The 16,550-nt window shown below is 38.7% G+C and overlaps 1 protein-coding gene across 1 annotated transcript in view; it reads right to left on the minus strand.

Moving 5' to 3' along the window:
- CHCHD3 (coiled-coil-helix-coiled-coil-helix domain containing 3) overlaps positions 1–16,550 on the minus strand; it is a 342,480-nt gene that overhangs the window by 245,499 nt on the left and 80,431 nt on the right. Inside the window, exon 4 of the mRNA XM_082256434.1 lies at positions 7,719–7,860. Coding sequence (XP_082112560.1) covers positions 7,719–7,860 — 142 coding nt within the window. The remainder of the gene's footprint in view (positions 1–7,718; positions 7,861–16,550) is intronic.

Genomic DNA, 16,550 nt, shown 5'->3' on the forward strand with positions numbered 1-16,550 from the left:
GATCCATGAGACTAAGCAGTCACAAAAACAAACAGAAACAAAGTGAAAGAAAGCAGGGCTGTCTGTAGTCAAGGCATTAAATACAGGGCACTAAGACAGGATGAGAAACATAAGCTCAGTGAAGAACTTTCAAGCTTAAATGATTAAAAAAACAAAAAAAGACAAAAGAAAATGCCTTGCGTGAAGATTAGACTCAAAACTTGCTGAATATCCAGATAAACACAGGCTATTACTATTGCTGAAATATTTTACAAAATATAGATTTTAGGTTTTAGATTTTAGGTTGTCTTTCAGGTCCAAGTACAGACACTCCAGTCAGAGTAAATGGAGATTTTACCTTTAGCAGATGCTTTTTCCTTAAAGGGAAAATAAAGGCTCACTTTTTTTACTTTTTTAACACCTTTACCGCTCTGAGTCATATGACGTCGTCGCAGAAAGCACCACTCGCTTGGCCATAGGGCCGTGCAGCAGCGTGATCTGTCACAGGACACAGCTGATGACTGATCAGTGTACCGGTTCGCTGCCCGTACCATGTGACCGTTGTGACCAATCACAGCAGGTCACATGACAGCTGTACAAAATGGATGGCTTCCTTTCATGCCATCTATTGTGTACAATTGTGTTAGCTGTGATTAGTCAATGTGATCACATGGTACAGAGAGGGCCAATCACAGCCCATCTGTACCATGGGATTAGCTTTGACTAATCACAGCTAATAACATTCAGTAAAATGCTTGCTTAAAGCAATGACATTCACTACTTTAAGCAATCATAAAAAAAAATCACGATCACTTTCCTAGAGTAGTACAATGCTGCGAATACATTATATTGCTCTGGTCAAAGTGTGTTTGAAAAAAAAAAAAAGAATCGTAGAAAAAAAATGTAATAAATGTTTTTTTTTTTTTTTTTTTTCATACTGTCACCAGTCAGTGTCCCTGATCACCACCACATCAGTTATTCAACTACGCTGTACTGCACTGGTGACCGCATGTTAAAAAAAAATAAATAAACATTTATTTTTTTATTTTTTTTGTTTTCCAAAAAATTATGACAAAAAATTACTTAAAAAAAAAAAAAAAAAAAAGCAACACAGCTCATCACCCTGAACACACCATCCCCACTGTCAAGCATGGTGGCGGCAGCATCATGGTTTGGGCCTGCTTTTCTTCAGCAGGGACAGGGAAGATGGTTAAAATTGATGGGAAGATGGATGGAGCCAAGTACAGGACCATTCTGGAAGAAAACCTGATGGAGTCTGCAAAAGACCTGAGACTGGGACGGAGATTTGTCTTCCAACAAGACAATTATCCAAAACATAAAAGCAAAATCTACAATGAAATGGTTCACAAATAAACATATCCAGGTGTTAGAATGGCCAAGTCAAAGTCCAGACCTGAATCCAATCGAGAATCTGTGGAAAGAACTGAAAACTGCTGTTCACAAACGCTCTTCATCCAACCTCACTGAGCTCGAGCTGTTTTGCAAGGAGGAATGGGCAAAAATGTCAGTCTCTCGATGTGCAAAACTGATAGAGACATACCCCAAGCGACTTACAGCTGTAATCGCAGCAAAAGGTGGCGCTACAAAGTATTAACTTAAGGGGGCTGAATAATTTTGCACGCCCAATTTTTCAGTTTTTTATTTGTTAGAAAAGTTTGAAATATCCAATAAATTTTGTTCCACTCCATGATTGTGTCCCACTTGTTGATTCTTCACAAAAAATTACAGTTTTATATCTGTATGTTTGAAGCAGTGTTAATTTTGTCGACTAAAACCGACTAAAACGTTTTCGTCGACTAAATTAACACAATTTTAGTTGACTAAAATACAACTAAAACTAAAACAATTCAGATGACTAAAATACGACAAACTAAAATGGCATTTTAGTCTTAAGACTAAAATACGACTAAAACTAAAATGGCATTTTAGTCAAAAGACTATAACTAAAACTAAATTGCTGCCAAAATTAACACTGGTGCATGCTCAAAGCTTAATACCATAAATAATAACATATTAGATTTTTCACTCCAGGACAAGCAGTAGTATATAATGAGTTTGGAAATTGTAGAGAAATGTTTAAATAATGCATTACAAATTACAATTGAACTACACCCATTCGATTATAGATGACTAAAACTCATTTTAGTCATCTATAATGATAATGATATAATGATAATGATATAATGTTCAGTGGCTTTAGTGTAGGCCAGGTAGTAAAAATGTACATTCTCTTGATCTTAGGTATGCAAATATTTATTAAAAGATTCAAGTAGATACTGGGAAATATAAGGGACTTTTTTTTTTTTAATTTTACTATTTATTTTTAAAGGGGCGCTTGGCCATTCAGCACTAACAATTCTCTCTTTTCTAACACAGAAAAATATTTTTTTCAGTAATTAGGCAAAAATATAGTTACGCTAACACTAAATAAGATGTTTTACAAACTAGACATACATGTAATATATAATTGGGTACTAGAATCTGTTCATGATTTGAAGTTTCTGAACACCATTATTAGTATAGTTTGTATGTTTGCTTCTCGAGAGCTGATTATCACACCTTTCACTTTCAGTCTTACAATTTATGATACACTAATCATGTTAGCAGTACTTATTAGTGCAGCGGGTTGTTAATTGCTTAATTGATACATCATTTCAAATAGATAACCATATTAAAAAATGTTTCCCTCTGCAGTTTTTGGGAGAAAACACTACAAAGTGCTTTGTGCACCTGCTGCATTTTCTTGCCAGTTGGAATCTGCCCAGATATTTAAATTTATACCTTGAAAACGGTTTCACAGAACTCAATTATGTTGATGTTTATCGAATAATGTTTTGTATTAAATTATTCACTTCTAACACCACATAAAACACTGACATATTCTGAATGTAGACAAAATATAAAGCTGTTTTAGGTCCTCTACTATGCAAACTGTGCAACTGAAGAATATTTAAACAAAGAAAAGACGTTACATTTATTTTTCCCCAAATTTTATTTTTTTCCTGAACACTGTTAATACAAATGTAATGTTTATGCATGTATTTTATTATGCTCAGGACTAAAATTTTAAAAATTACACAGCACTTCCGCCTTGCAGCACTAGGGTCATTGGTTTGAATCCCAATCACGGCACTCTCTGCCTGGAGTTTGCATGTTCTCCCTTTGCCTGCGTGGGTATTCTGGGTTCCTCCCACACTCCAAAGACATGCTGGTAGGTTAATTGGTTGCTGCTTAAATTGGCCCTAGTATGTGTATGTATGAAGGTGAGTTAGGGACCTTAGATTGCAAGCTCCTTGAGGGCAGGGATTAATGTGAATCTTCAATACATATGTAAAAGCGCTGCATAAATTGACAGTACTTACAAGTACCAGTAACACATAAAATAAATATGACAGAGTCCTGTTTAGTACTTGTAGTCAGCAGGTGGCACATGAGATTGTTAACACTGCTGCATAGTCATTTTCTACTAAATTATGAGAAATTTGTGTAATTTATCTTCTTTGCTACTGAGGTCTATTCGTAACAAAACACAGCTGGCCTAGTGGGGACATGTCTCCCAACCTACTATGGTCGTCTATTGGGCAGACGACCTGAGGATAAATACTAAGTTCAGCTCGGTCACTTCTATTTTCAGCAAATCGGTTGATAGAGCAGTCATGGAGAGCCCCCGACCAACACGTTTGCTGCAGTCAAGTATTGATCTTTGAGAAAATCACAGTTAAACAGATAAGATGAATAAATTTAGAAAAATGTGGGAACCATGGATTGAGCCCTGCATGCCCCCCTCCTTTAATACTTTTGTAGAGTCTGGAATTGGGAGGTTTGTGAGTCTTGATACTACATTTCCCCCCACCACCACTTCTCTTTTTTTTTTTCCTTCTGCAGGTGAGATGGGGGGGTCTTTCCCGATATGGAAGGGTTGCAAACCAAGCTCCCTTCTTCCCCATAGCTACAAGAACAATTGAGTATTGTCCGTGACACTTTTTTTATTTGCACTTACATCCAAATCTTCAGGATAAGCTTTTGGGGTGTACCCTCTTACTCAAGGTCCAAGCAGTACTAATACATAACGTTTTAGCAGAATGTTAAGTAAGAATCTCAGAGGAAAAACAAAAAATAAGGACAAACAAACATACACAGCAATAGTAATGAAACTTGGGTAGTTAGTCAGATAAGGCAGGAAGAGGCTATAGACTGGGAGGGGGAGAAATAGTTACAGAGGTGAACCGTGACTGTTGAATAATGATCTAAAAAAACAGAGGCCCACATTTAGTCCATTATCTTTTGTGTCACAAATAACAGAATTATCATTCTTAGTTTAGAAGTTTCCTTTAAGAACCAAAACATTCATGTGCTCCATGGGGTTTGATTGTGAGAAATGATGTCCTACAGGTGTGCAGAAATCATCTTCCTTATGTTCTTCAATGGTGTATCTGTGTAAATCAATTCTTGTTTGCAATTTCGATCCTGTTTTGCCAATGTAGGAACCTCTATTACATTTTTTACATTGGATGAGGTACAGAACATTACTGGAGGTACAGGTGTATGAGCCTATAATATCAAGGCCCCTTTTGTGTGTGTGAGACACTTAAAGGTTGTGGCTACACAGTTTGCAGCTTTTTTTTGCAGGGTTTGGTTTCTTTATTTGTGACATCAAAATCTGAGTGAAGCTTCCTGTTGAATAATTTGTGTCTGAGGTTTGGTGGTTGCCTGAAAGCCAGCACTGGCGGTTGTTGAAATATTTCTTTCAGCGTTTGATCCTCTCTTTTTATGGGATGCAAATCTTTGATTATCTTTCTTATCCCTTCTAATGTTGAATTGTATGTGGTAACTAGAGGTACACAGTTTTTTGATAAAGTCGCCCTTTGATAAAGTCGGAAATGACGAAACGCGTCAGGGCATGAACCTTACGGCGACCGGAAGTGCACGGGGGACACGAGCGGCAGCTTTGGAGATCCGAGACACCAGCGTGGAGAGGGTGAGCAGGATCGACACAGCATACCACGGTACCCGTAGCACTGATACTGAAGGCTTATTGTTTTATTGCGTTTGTGAGTACATGTGTATTGGGTTTTTTCTGAATAAATATCCGATGGGTGAAACAATATCACACTAGTGCCGTTCCTTCTTTCTCCTTATGTTTACCATCTGAGCTAATGCCGGGAGAAGAAGGGAGATAAGTGATCACCAGTGATTGAAATCCAGTAATAGCAGCAGTAATCGTTCCTGAGTGGGATTTGTGATACCACAACCTGTTTGCCTGTTTGCCTGTCCTATGCAAATAGGAGGGCCACAGCTTCTGGTGAGTTGCCAGTCCCCCCATTATCACATCGGTGGAGGTGTAGAGCAGTGGTGACCCCAACACTTGATGGTGTTTCTCACTTGTTGGATTGGACTATTACTGAGGAATTAACCCTTTGGTTTTGAATTTTTCCATTGAATTTTTTGCATTGAAGTGTTTTGCACTAAATTTTGCATTCATGGACGTATAAGGACTGTATCAAGATTTGGCTGGTTTATATGCTACGTCATTTCTCCTCAATTATACCTGCGCTACTTGTACTTTTGTATATGTTCCTAGGGACGATATATATTTGAGTATACTTTTACACACAGTTTTTTGATTTTTTTCCTCTTTGTATTGAAGGAGATTTTTAGGGTCATGTTTCTGTTTGCATTGATGGTTTTTTTCCTTTAAACCTTTCTTATGGGAGGAGTCTGCTAGCATTCCGAGATGTTTATTTCTGCCTTCTGGGTCTGAGCATATTCAATGATATCTTACAACCTGTTTGATGGCCCATTAGGAGTGCTGGGGGTGGAAGCTAGAACTGTGGAAATGGTTCCATGTGTCAGAGGGTTTCCTGTACAGTGGGGTGTGCAATTTGTCCTCCCTGATGTATACTGCGGTGTCTAGGAAATTGAGTGTCCACTTTAAGTTTGATTGATGGGTAAAATGTGTTGATCAATGAATACATTTTTTTTTTTTTAATTTTCTTCGCCTTCTGTCCAAATGATGAAAATATCAATATAGCAAAAGTATCAATATGGATTTTGTTGTATGCTGTTAAGGAAATTGTCCTCCAGGTCAGACATAAATAAGTTTGCATATTGGTGTGCCATTTTACTTCTAATAGCAGTACCCATACACTGGAGATAGATGTCATTATTAAAAGTGAGGTAGTTGAGAAAAAATTCAATGAACTGTGTAACTTCCTTAGCATTTTTTTTATATACATTTATTTTTTTTTATTTTTTGTCTGCGTATAGATTTAGGTTTGTCCCAAGCCTGTTTGAATCCGCCTGCTGTTGACTGACTCACTACCTAAATCTGTTTCAAACATCAACTAACCTTTCAGTAAAACAATACTTTCTAAGAGAAGTTTTGACCTTTCCTTTCAGTTAATTGGAGATCATGTCCCCATGTTCTTGATTTCATTTTTAAAATACTGCCCTTCTAAACCTTATTCATTCCTAGATGTTTTTAAGGTTTCAATCAGGTCTCCAGTTTCCCTTCTTTCCTCCAGTCTTTCCCGATATGTTTGATCCTGCAGACCCTTCAAAATTTTTGGTTACGTTTCTGGATTCGTTCTATCATATCAATATCTTTTTGAAAGTGAGGTCTCCAGAATCGGACATAGTAGTCTAAATGAGGTATAACTAAAGATTCACATAGGGGAATCAGGATCTCCTTTCATTCTGCTGCTACTCTAGTAATATATCCTAGAATTCTATTAGCTTTTCCAACTACCTGGCCACACCATTTGCTCATTTTTCAATCATCCAAAGGATTAGCCCCAAATCTTTTTCCTCTGTGGTGCTGGCCAACACTGTACCCCTAATACTGTACTCTGTCAAAGGATTATTTTTCCCCAGGTGCATTATTTTACACTGACTTGCATTCTGACTCCCATCTGAAAATGCTAATTGTCTGAGCCCAGAAGTGTTTATCTGCATTCTTGTTCCGGGTCAGAAGTATTGTAACCAGAAGAGAAATATTAAAGCCACATATCTAGCATTTTTCTTTTTTAGTGCCCGTTCACATACGAGCGACGCTACTTCGCACCGCAACCTCGGAGCGGCCGCCACGGACTTCATAACATTGAAGTCTATGGCGGTCGCCTCCTGGTCGCCCCAAAGAAGCTCCGGACCCTTTTTCTAAGTCGGAGCGACTTGTGTCGCTCCTATTAGAACGGGTCCGCAGCTTCCCTATGGGAGGCGACCTACGGCGACCTGTGAGGCAACCAGGTCGCCTCAGTGTGAACCGGGACTTAAAGGAGTGTTCAGCATCAGCAGATTCAATGTTTCTCACAAAATAGGATTCCTTCAATGCAACTCCAAATATAAACGAATCCACCTTAAAACAACTTACTCATACGTAATCAGTTAACAAAACTCAAAAGACACACCTCTTACCCAACCGGGTGCTACCATCTTGTTATCAAACATCAAAATCCAGGGGAAGTGGCTTAGAATATACAAAATAATGATTTAAACATAAAAGCACAACTATGTTTACATCCTTAAGGAATAAAAAAGGTCTCTAAATGCACCTGGCACTGCGGTTAACCTTCTGCATATGCTAGTTGTCAGAGTTTGTCTGGTTTACATTCTTCTGAGTCAATTATACAGAAAAACATACATATGAGAAAGTAGCCAGTCTTGATTTTTATTAATGATAAAAAAGTAAAACTAAAAAAAAGCCATAATGGCATACTTACGAAGGTCTTAGCTTTGAGTCTTTCATCCTCAGTAGAAGCTTTCTCACGCAGGATTGCTCTGGTCAGTTGTTCAGTTGAAGCAGTTCTTTCCCGTTCCAGGACTTTCCCAATTTCCTCTTGAATAAGTTTCCCATGTTCTAATCTATAAAAAAAATAAAATAAAAAGGGGGAAAATAATATATATGCCATAATATAGATGTAATCCCACTCTTAACATTATGCTGGGCCCCCATGCAGGCCACTATAGCAACTTTAAAAAATAAACCGTCCTCTTTAAACCCCTGCACATAAAGTATATGTTTTCCCAGCATTTTATATTCCTGATATGTGTCTGTTGTACCATGTACTTTTTAACATGTTAAAAAGGCATGGAAAGTCAAGACACCAGCTGAAATCTGTCAGTAGTTAGAAAGCAATCCTGCCCCTTGCCAGTGCAAATAAGGCTCCTTTCACACATGTCCGTTCTGACGGACTCAGTTTTTCTCAGCAGGGATTGATCCACCGATCCCCCGCTGAGCAGGCAGATGACAGCTCCGTCTTCGCTCTGTGTGCGGAGACGGAGGTGTCAGATCCCCGCTCTCCTCTATGGGGGAAACGAATGAGAACGGCCCGCCTGTCCGTTCTCATCTGATCTGCCAGACGGATGGAAAATAGGGTTTCCATCCGTCCAGATTTGACAGACATCCGCTGCCCCATAGAGATGCATAGGGCATCCGTTCAGATCCGCCTAAAAGAACTGACAGGCGGATCTGAACCGACCGTATGTGTGAAAGGGGCCTTAGTCTTCAAAAATAAAAAAAATAAAAAAACACTCACTAAATTGTAGCATGAGGTCCTGTAAGTGCAGTTGTATACTAGAACATTTCAATTGGAGAAACTAGAAAACCATGACAGAATCACACTTCATCAGCAGGTTATCAACTAAACAGGAAAACCAGATTTGTTAAATCATCAAGACAAGACTAGATATTTCTTCTATTGGTGATTCCACCTTGGTGAATGGCAACCATGGCAACATCATGTTTCTCAAATAATCGATCACAAGGAGGCCTACAGTAATTTGAGTATTAACTGAACTTAAAGGGATACAAGTCAAACACATGTACAAATGCATAAGTAAAACACTGTAGTGATGTAACGGCTGAAGAAACTGCAATGCCAGGAAGAGACTAGTTCAGAGGGTTTCCAATCTTTCTAAAGAGCCAGTTTACTGTCCTTCAGAAGTTAGGGGGACAGGACTGTGTCCAGTGGGAGTAAACAATGCCTTTCTTAGGTATAAGGGGGAGAAACAGTTAGTGTCAATGGGAGGACTAGTGCCCCATTTTTTGTGGCCAGTGGAAGGAACTATGCCCCCATCGTGGGTGTCAGTGGAAGGAATAGTGCCCCTTTGTTGATGTCAGTGGCAGGAATAATGCCTCAAGGACCAGATAAAGACAAGCCAAGGGCTGCATCCAGTCCCAGGGCAGCAGTTTAGAGACCACTGCTCTAGATAAAACATCTTAAAAAGTGTCAGAAGGAGGTGCATGGAGCGGTTCAGGGAAACAACAATTTTAGTCACCTGCTCCCCACTGGAAGAGGGACTATAAAATATGTTTTTTACAGGGTGGCTTTAATTTAATTTTGTTAATGGAGCCACAGGGACATATTGAAGGAGTTGTAAAGGCAGACTTTTTTTTTTTTAATCTTAATGCATTATATGCATTAAAATAAAAAGCCTTCTGTGTGTAGCAGCTGCCCCAGCACCCCCTAATAAATACCTGAGCCCCATCTTTATCCAGCAATGTCCACAAGTCCCTCGGATGTCCCAGACTCTCCCTCCTGATTGGCTGAGACACAGCAGCAGCGCCACTGGCTCCTGCTGCTGTCAAAGTCAGTTACCCAATCAGGAGAGAGAAGGGGCGGGCCAAAAGGCAGCTTCATGTCTGAATGGACAAACTGAGCTGCAGCTCGGCTCGGGTGCCCCCATAGTAACCTGCTTGCTGTGAAGGCACTCGATGGGAGGGGAGGAGCAGTGGCAGTGAAGAGGAACCTGAGAAGAGGAGGATCTGGGCTGCTCTGTGCAAAACCACTGCACAGAGGAGATTAACATAACATGTTTATTATTAAAAAAAAAAAAAAAACATGAAACTTTACAATCACTTTAACAAACTAATGATTTTGTTACGGTGCTGTTGGTGTTTCTGAATGAAATCAAAAAGCAACCTGTGCATACATTCTAGGTCAAGACAGAATTTAGTCTACATAAATATAAATCTAGATTATTATAGTATAAAACAACAGGAGATAGCAGAAGCAGTAGGCAATGTATTACTGAGAGGATGACATAGTGTTGTAGTACTGATCAGGGGGTACTACTGACCCAGGAAAACACTTAGCAGAACTACTGAGCCAGTAAACGGTAGAGTGAGGGATCCGCTAAACCAGGGGTACTACTGAACTAGGGAACTGCCGAGTGGGAGAGCTATTGAGACGGGAAACTAATGAGATGGAGATCTGATGAGCGGGGTACCAGTAAAACACGAAACTGATGAATGGGGGGGGTATTACCAAGGCAACAAAAACACCAAAATAACAAAAAACAACAGATACCACACCAACATCTAACCACATCTCAAGTCTGATGACTTCTTTATCATCAATTCCCATTTGACACCATCAAAACAAATCAAAAACCAACACACAAAGGGTATTTGCCAAGCTTCATAAAGCATCACAAAAGCATCAAAAATACATCAATCGATCAACTTGATACAGTCAACCTGCCCATTAACGGTTTGAAAGGTTCAGCAGGAATCGGCAGAGATTCGTACCGTGTATGGCCCGCCAAACTCTCTGCTTTTAGGAGAACACAAGATAGAACTATACACAACACTCATAGGAGATGAGGGTGCAGAAAAATGCCACATCAAATAGATTTTATTAACCCGGCACATCCATAAAAAAAACAGCACATCGCATTTCAAAGTACATCAGCGATCTATTTGGGTGAACTCCACTGAAAATTTTCATTTCTGAGGAAACGAACCACATGTACTGTGCATAAATACACTGAAGGTTAGCAAGAATTGCTTATAATTATGCTGTCCTGGCCCAGAGAATAAACGGAATCTGTCGATTTGAAGTTGTCCCCCTTGAACAACATGAATAATTTAGCTCTCAATCAGCCTGGCTTCATTATAGTCTCAGCCATTTACCAAAGCTATCAGTCCCTGCTCATTCAACTCAGGGCTAGATGTAACTATATGAAAATGGCTATAATTGCAGTGAAAGTAAATCACCCAATTCAGAAAAAAAAATAAAACCTATAATAAAGCACATTCCCAGTGGATTCAATTACTTACACAATCACAAAAAACATCAATATTATAATTAAAAAGTTCAGTCTTCCTCTTCTACACTACAGGAAGTCCGGAAATTCACAAGAAGACATCAAGCTGACCACATGCAAATAACTGCCATTGTAATTTCTGATGATTAAACATTGATTTTACAGCACAATTTTAGTGGCTTTGGCAGCACAGTTCAGACTATTCTTTTTTTAGACAACACAAAATAACTTTTCTCTATCATGCAAGTCATTTCTAGGAAGACTGTTCAATGCTTAGTAAAGAAATGCTAACCTCCACATTCCCAAAATGTATTATGTACAGCATAAAATATATCTTATTGTGGAAAACTTTTCACCTTACTAAACTGTTAATCTGCCCAAATATCAAGGGGGATTTTAATAAAGCCCAAGTCCCTATAATATATTAGTACCACACTAATATAAAAATATAAATTTTTCTATTTTTCTTTTTTTTTGGAGGGGGGGGGGGGAGCTAGACAAAGTCACCAACTAAAATTGTTCTTTTGGTTTTGGATAGTGTGGGAAAGAGATAGGGCCTCAGTCGTCTTGTTTTTATTCTATTTGTGTCTCCATTGGGAAGATTTTGTCTTATTCCTGTCTCAGACACAGCAGCTGACAAAGGGGCAGACTGACATTCAAGTGCAATAAGAAATATGCCATAAAGGAAACAGCACATTAAACAAGTAGTAATTGATTAGACAAAGTAACACATTCCCACAATAAATGAGTGGCTACATACATTTTTCTTTTTATTAAAATAAAATCCAATCCAAGCGCAGCTACGTTGAATAATTGTAAAATATAAAACTACCTGCGCTGCTCCCCGAACCAAATAAGTATATATATATATATATATATATATATATATATATATATAGATATGCATAAATAAATATTGTGCTTAAGGTGCTAGTGCTTAACTCAATATGCGTAATACCTATATCAAAATTACCAGTCCATATGTATAACAAACGTGAATAAATAAATAAATATGACACAATAAATGTGAACGGTTGTCTTCTTCTTGTGCTCAGAAGATTAAAAACAGTGACAGTCTTTGTGCATAAACAAGTCCAAAGTGCTGCGTGCTCATATATAAAAAGTGCTGGTGCTCTCTGTACACGAGTAGGATCACGAAAATCGCTTTTGATAACGCTCTGTGCGAGGAGCGAAACGCGTCAAGCTATTCGTCCGAATATATACTACGCCTGACTGCATCCAGCTTCCGGATTACGGAGACACGGGGAGTGTGGACAGCCTTCTGAGTGGCGACCCGTGGGATGGTTTTCAGGCATGTGAACCTCTGCTAAATTGTAAGTGTAACCTGTATTGTGTGCATCGAATAAAGTTTTTACATACTTCACGATGCCAGCATCTCTTTCTTTTTTGAGCATCACCTGGATGTTGTGATCTACAGTATACCTTCAAAGCTGTTGAATTGGTGGTCCAATAAGGCATTTATCTTCAAAGGATATTTTGAAAGCGCTTTATTATTTGGCTTCTGGTGAGTAGGGGACCAAGAGGGGAGCACCTACTCGTGTACAAAGAGCACCAGCACTTTTTATATATGAGCACGCAGCACTTTGGACTTATGTTTATGCACAAAGACTGTCACTGTTTTTAATCTTCTGAGCACAAGAAGAAGACAACCGTTCACATTTATTGTGTCATATTTATTTATTTATTCACGTTTGTTATACATATGGACTGGTAATTTTTCACATTTATTGTGTCATATTTATTTATTTATTCACGTTTGTTATACATATGGACTGGTAATTTTGATATAGGTATTACGCATATTGAGTTAAGCACTAGCACCTTAAGCACAATATTTATTTATATATATATATATATATATATATATATATATATATATATATATATATACTTATTTGGTTCGGGGAGCAGCGCAGGTAGTTTTATATTTTACACTTTTTAAGGCACATCCCTTCCTTATACCGAGCAGCAGCTCACCCTATTTTATTCTTCTAATAATTTTAATCCTCAGCGCTAGCCTTTTACAACTTACGTTGAATAATTATCTGCAGTATAGACATAGGGGAGGACAAAAGCCCTGATCTATACATCGTTACATAGTTTGTGAGGTTGAAAAAAGACATCAGTCCATCCAGTTCAACCTATGATGTGTGTGTGTTTGCTGATAACCGTACATTGTATACCCCTGTATGTTGTGGTCTTTAAGGTGCCCATCTAATAGTTTTTTGAAACTATCGATGCTCCCTGCTGATACGACTGCTTGTGGAAGCGAATTCTCCATCCTTACTGCTCTGACAGTAAAGAACCCCTTACGTATTTTAAGGTTAAACAGTTTTTCCTCTAGTTTTAAGTGAGTTGCCACGTGTCTTATTGTATTCATTTTCTCTAAAAAGTTTGTTCCTTATGCTAGGGTCGCAAGTACAGTATTTGTACATTGATATCATATCCCCCCCCTCAATCGTCTCTTCTCCAGAGAGAATAAGTTCAGTGCTTGTAGTCTTTCCCCATAGCTGATGTCCTCCATTCCCCTAATTATTTTTGTTGCCCTTCTCTGGACTCTCTCCAGTTCCAGCACATCCTTCCTGAGGACCGGTGCCCAGAACTGGACAGCATACAATTTTTATGCAGGTTGGTAAAGAAGAATAAAAAAAAAATTGTGAAATACCTAAATAAATAAAAAAATGGCAACATAGGTAATAATTTACTACTAATTACTCAGCAATGACAGTGGGAATTCAACGTGTTTTTAACCCCAACATTTCATATTTCTGATATGTGTCCGCTGTACCATGTACTTGTATGAGAAAGTGTTGCTGTTCTCTTTGTACTTCCTTTATGTGAAATCAGTGGTGTTCCTCCTGCCAGTCCCTCTGCTTTCCTATTAAAAAGTGACCACACTAAGCAGGAGAACACACTATGGTCAGCTTTCTAACAATGTTGGAACTCACTCTGCTCTCCTCCAATGATCAGGCTTGTCCTGACAACCCCCCTCCCCCTCCCTGCAGTAATTCACTGGGAAGTTCAGTGAAATGTGATCACTTAAAAAAAAAAAAAAAAAAAAAAAAAAAAGGGAAAAAGGGTACTTATACTGTTTTTTTTGTATCTATAGAAAAAATGTCTTGCCTTTCATTTCTATTTTAACCACATCCCACCCGGGCCTATAGCAAAACAGCCGGGTGGTGGCTCTCCTGTTCTGACTGGACGTCATAGGACGATCTTCAGAACGTTCCACTGGCGCGCGTCTCCGGGGGTGCACAGCGCAGAGATCGGTAGTGTGTCGCTCCAGCACACGGCATCTCTGACCACAGTACAGAGCCAATGACGTAGGTTCTTTACCATGTGATCAGCTGTGTCCAATCTGGTTAACGGCATTTCTCTATTCACTGCTGACAGGGCGTTAGTAAAGGAGAGCTGATAAGCGGCTCTTGTGACAAGGGGAGTTTGCACTGATGATCAGTGCAGTGCTTATCAGTGCAGCCCCATCAGCGATGCCCACCAGTGATGCCAATCAGTACCTCCTATCAGTGCCCATAAAGGCTGTCCATCAGTGCAAACTATCAGTGCCCATAATTGCTGCAAATCAGTGTCACCTTTCAATGCTGCATATTAGTGCCTCTTCATCAGTGCCTATCAGTGCACATCAGTAAAGGAGAAAACTTACTTATTTGGAAAAATTTATAATAAACGAAGAGAAACATTTTTTTTTTTCAAAAGTTTCGGTTTCGGTTTTTGTTTAGCAAAATAAATAAAGCGGTGATTAAATACCACCAAAAGAAAGCTCTATAGGTCTAAAAAAAATGGCAAAAATGTTATTTGGGCACAGTGTTGCATGTCCGCGCAATTGTCATTCATAGTGCGACAGTGCTGAGAGCTGTAAATTGGCCTGAGCAGGAAGGGGGTGAAAGTACCCTGTATTGAAGTGGTTCGATTGAATGGGTCGTTATACAAGGTGAATGTTTACAATCACTTTAAGTGAAAATTAAGCTTGGGCAGAAAAGACATTAGAAAAGGCTTCCAGTTATTGTGAAATTCTGTCCACAAAGGTGAGCTTGGCCTTTAACCACTTGACCTCTGGAAGATTTACCCCCTTTCATGACCAGGACATTTTTCAGTTGTGCGGTCTTGCAATGCTGTACCCAAATAAAAAAGTCCTTTTGTCCCACAAATAGAGCTTTCTTTTGATGGTATTTGATCACCTCTGCAGTTATTTTTTGATCTATAAAACAAAGACCGGCAATTTACTTTCTGCTATAAAACATATCCAATAAAAAAATGTAAAAAAAAAAAAAATACTTTCTTCATATGTTTAGGCCAAAATGTATTCGGCTACATGTTTTTGGCAAAAGAAAATCCCAAAAAGGGTATATTGATTGGTTTGTGCAAAAGTTATAGCATCTACAAACAATGAGATATATTTAAGACATTTTTTTTCTTTACTAGCAATGGCTGCAATCAGCAACTTATAGAACGGCTGCGATATTTCGGCAGACAAATCATACACAAAGTAACACTTTTGACAATTTTTAGGGAACCAGTGACACTAATACAGTGATCAGTGCTAAAAATATGCACTGTCACTGTACTGACAGTGGGAAGGGGTTAAAATTAGGGGCGATCAAAGTGTTACCTGCGTGCCAATGGGGGCACTCGGAGAAGAGGAGCAGCAGCACCGGTAGTAGAACCGTAGTAGTAGAGGAACATACAGCACCAGTAGTAGAAAAGAGGAGGTTCGGTCCCTCTGTGCAATACTATTACACAGAGCAGGTAAGTATAACACGTTTGTTATTTTATTTATTTTTTTAAATTAACTTTACAACAAGTTTACAATTACTTTAAGTTTTGATCTTCGGTATGGATCCAATACAAATGCTGCCTTCTCCTAGAAGGCCATGCAGAGTTTAAGGGCAAATTACAGGATTATAGCTTCCCTGGGCATTTCCTTCCGTTAATTTCACGGGGAGTTTCTACTTTGATGCAAAACTCGTACCTAAGGGGTGACATTGATAAAGTAATTCTCTTTACAATACTGGGACTGGTCATGTGATTGTGGGAAAGGAAAAATACAATTCATTCTGAGAGAATTCTTCAGATGCGCCTAAAAGGTCTATCTATACAATTACATGTTATGATTTTAGTGGGGTTTGATAAAGTCCTTGCAATTTATACTGTTTGATCAGCAAGAGAAGTTTCACTTTGAATTAAAAAAAATCGACTTGAAATAAAAACATGCAGCTCTGCTCCATGCAGCCAACAAACAATAAATACATGAGTCGCATTTGGGAATATTATCACCAAGCCTAAGTCTTTGCGATAATAAAGAATTCAATCCTTTCTGTTTATTCTCTCAAGGCCAAGGCAAGGAAACTAGAATAAACATGTTATTAAAACAGAGATCAATAAAAAAAAAAAGCTCTTGTGTGTACCAAAACACAAAAGGTTAGGCCCCATGTATCGATTTTAATATAACACTTTTTGCTCAGCGT

Source organism: Pelophylax lessonae (genome assembly GCF_965119305.1).
Source record: "Pelophylax lessonae genome assembly, chromosome: 4".
Classification (NCBI taxonomy): Eukaryota; Metazoa; Chordata; class Amphibia; order Anura; family Ranidae; genus Pelophylax; species Pelophylax lessonae.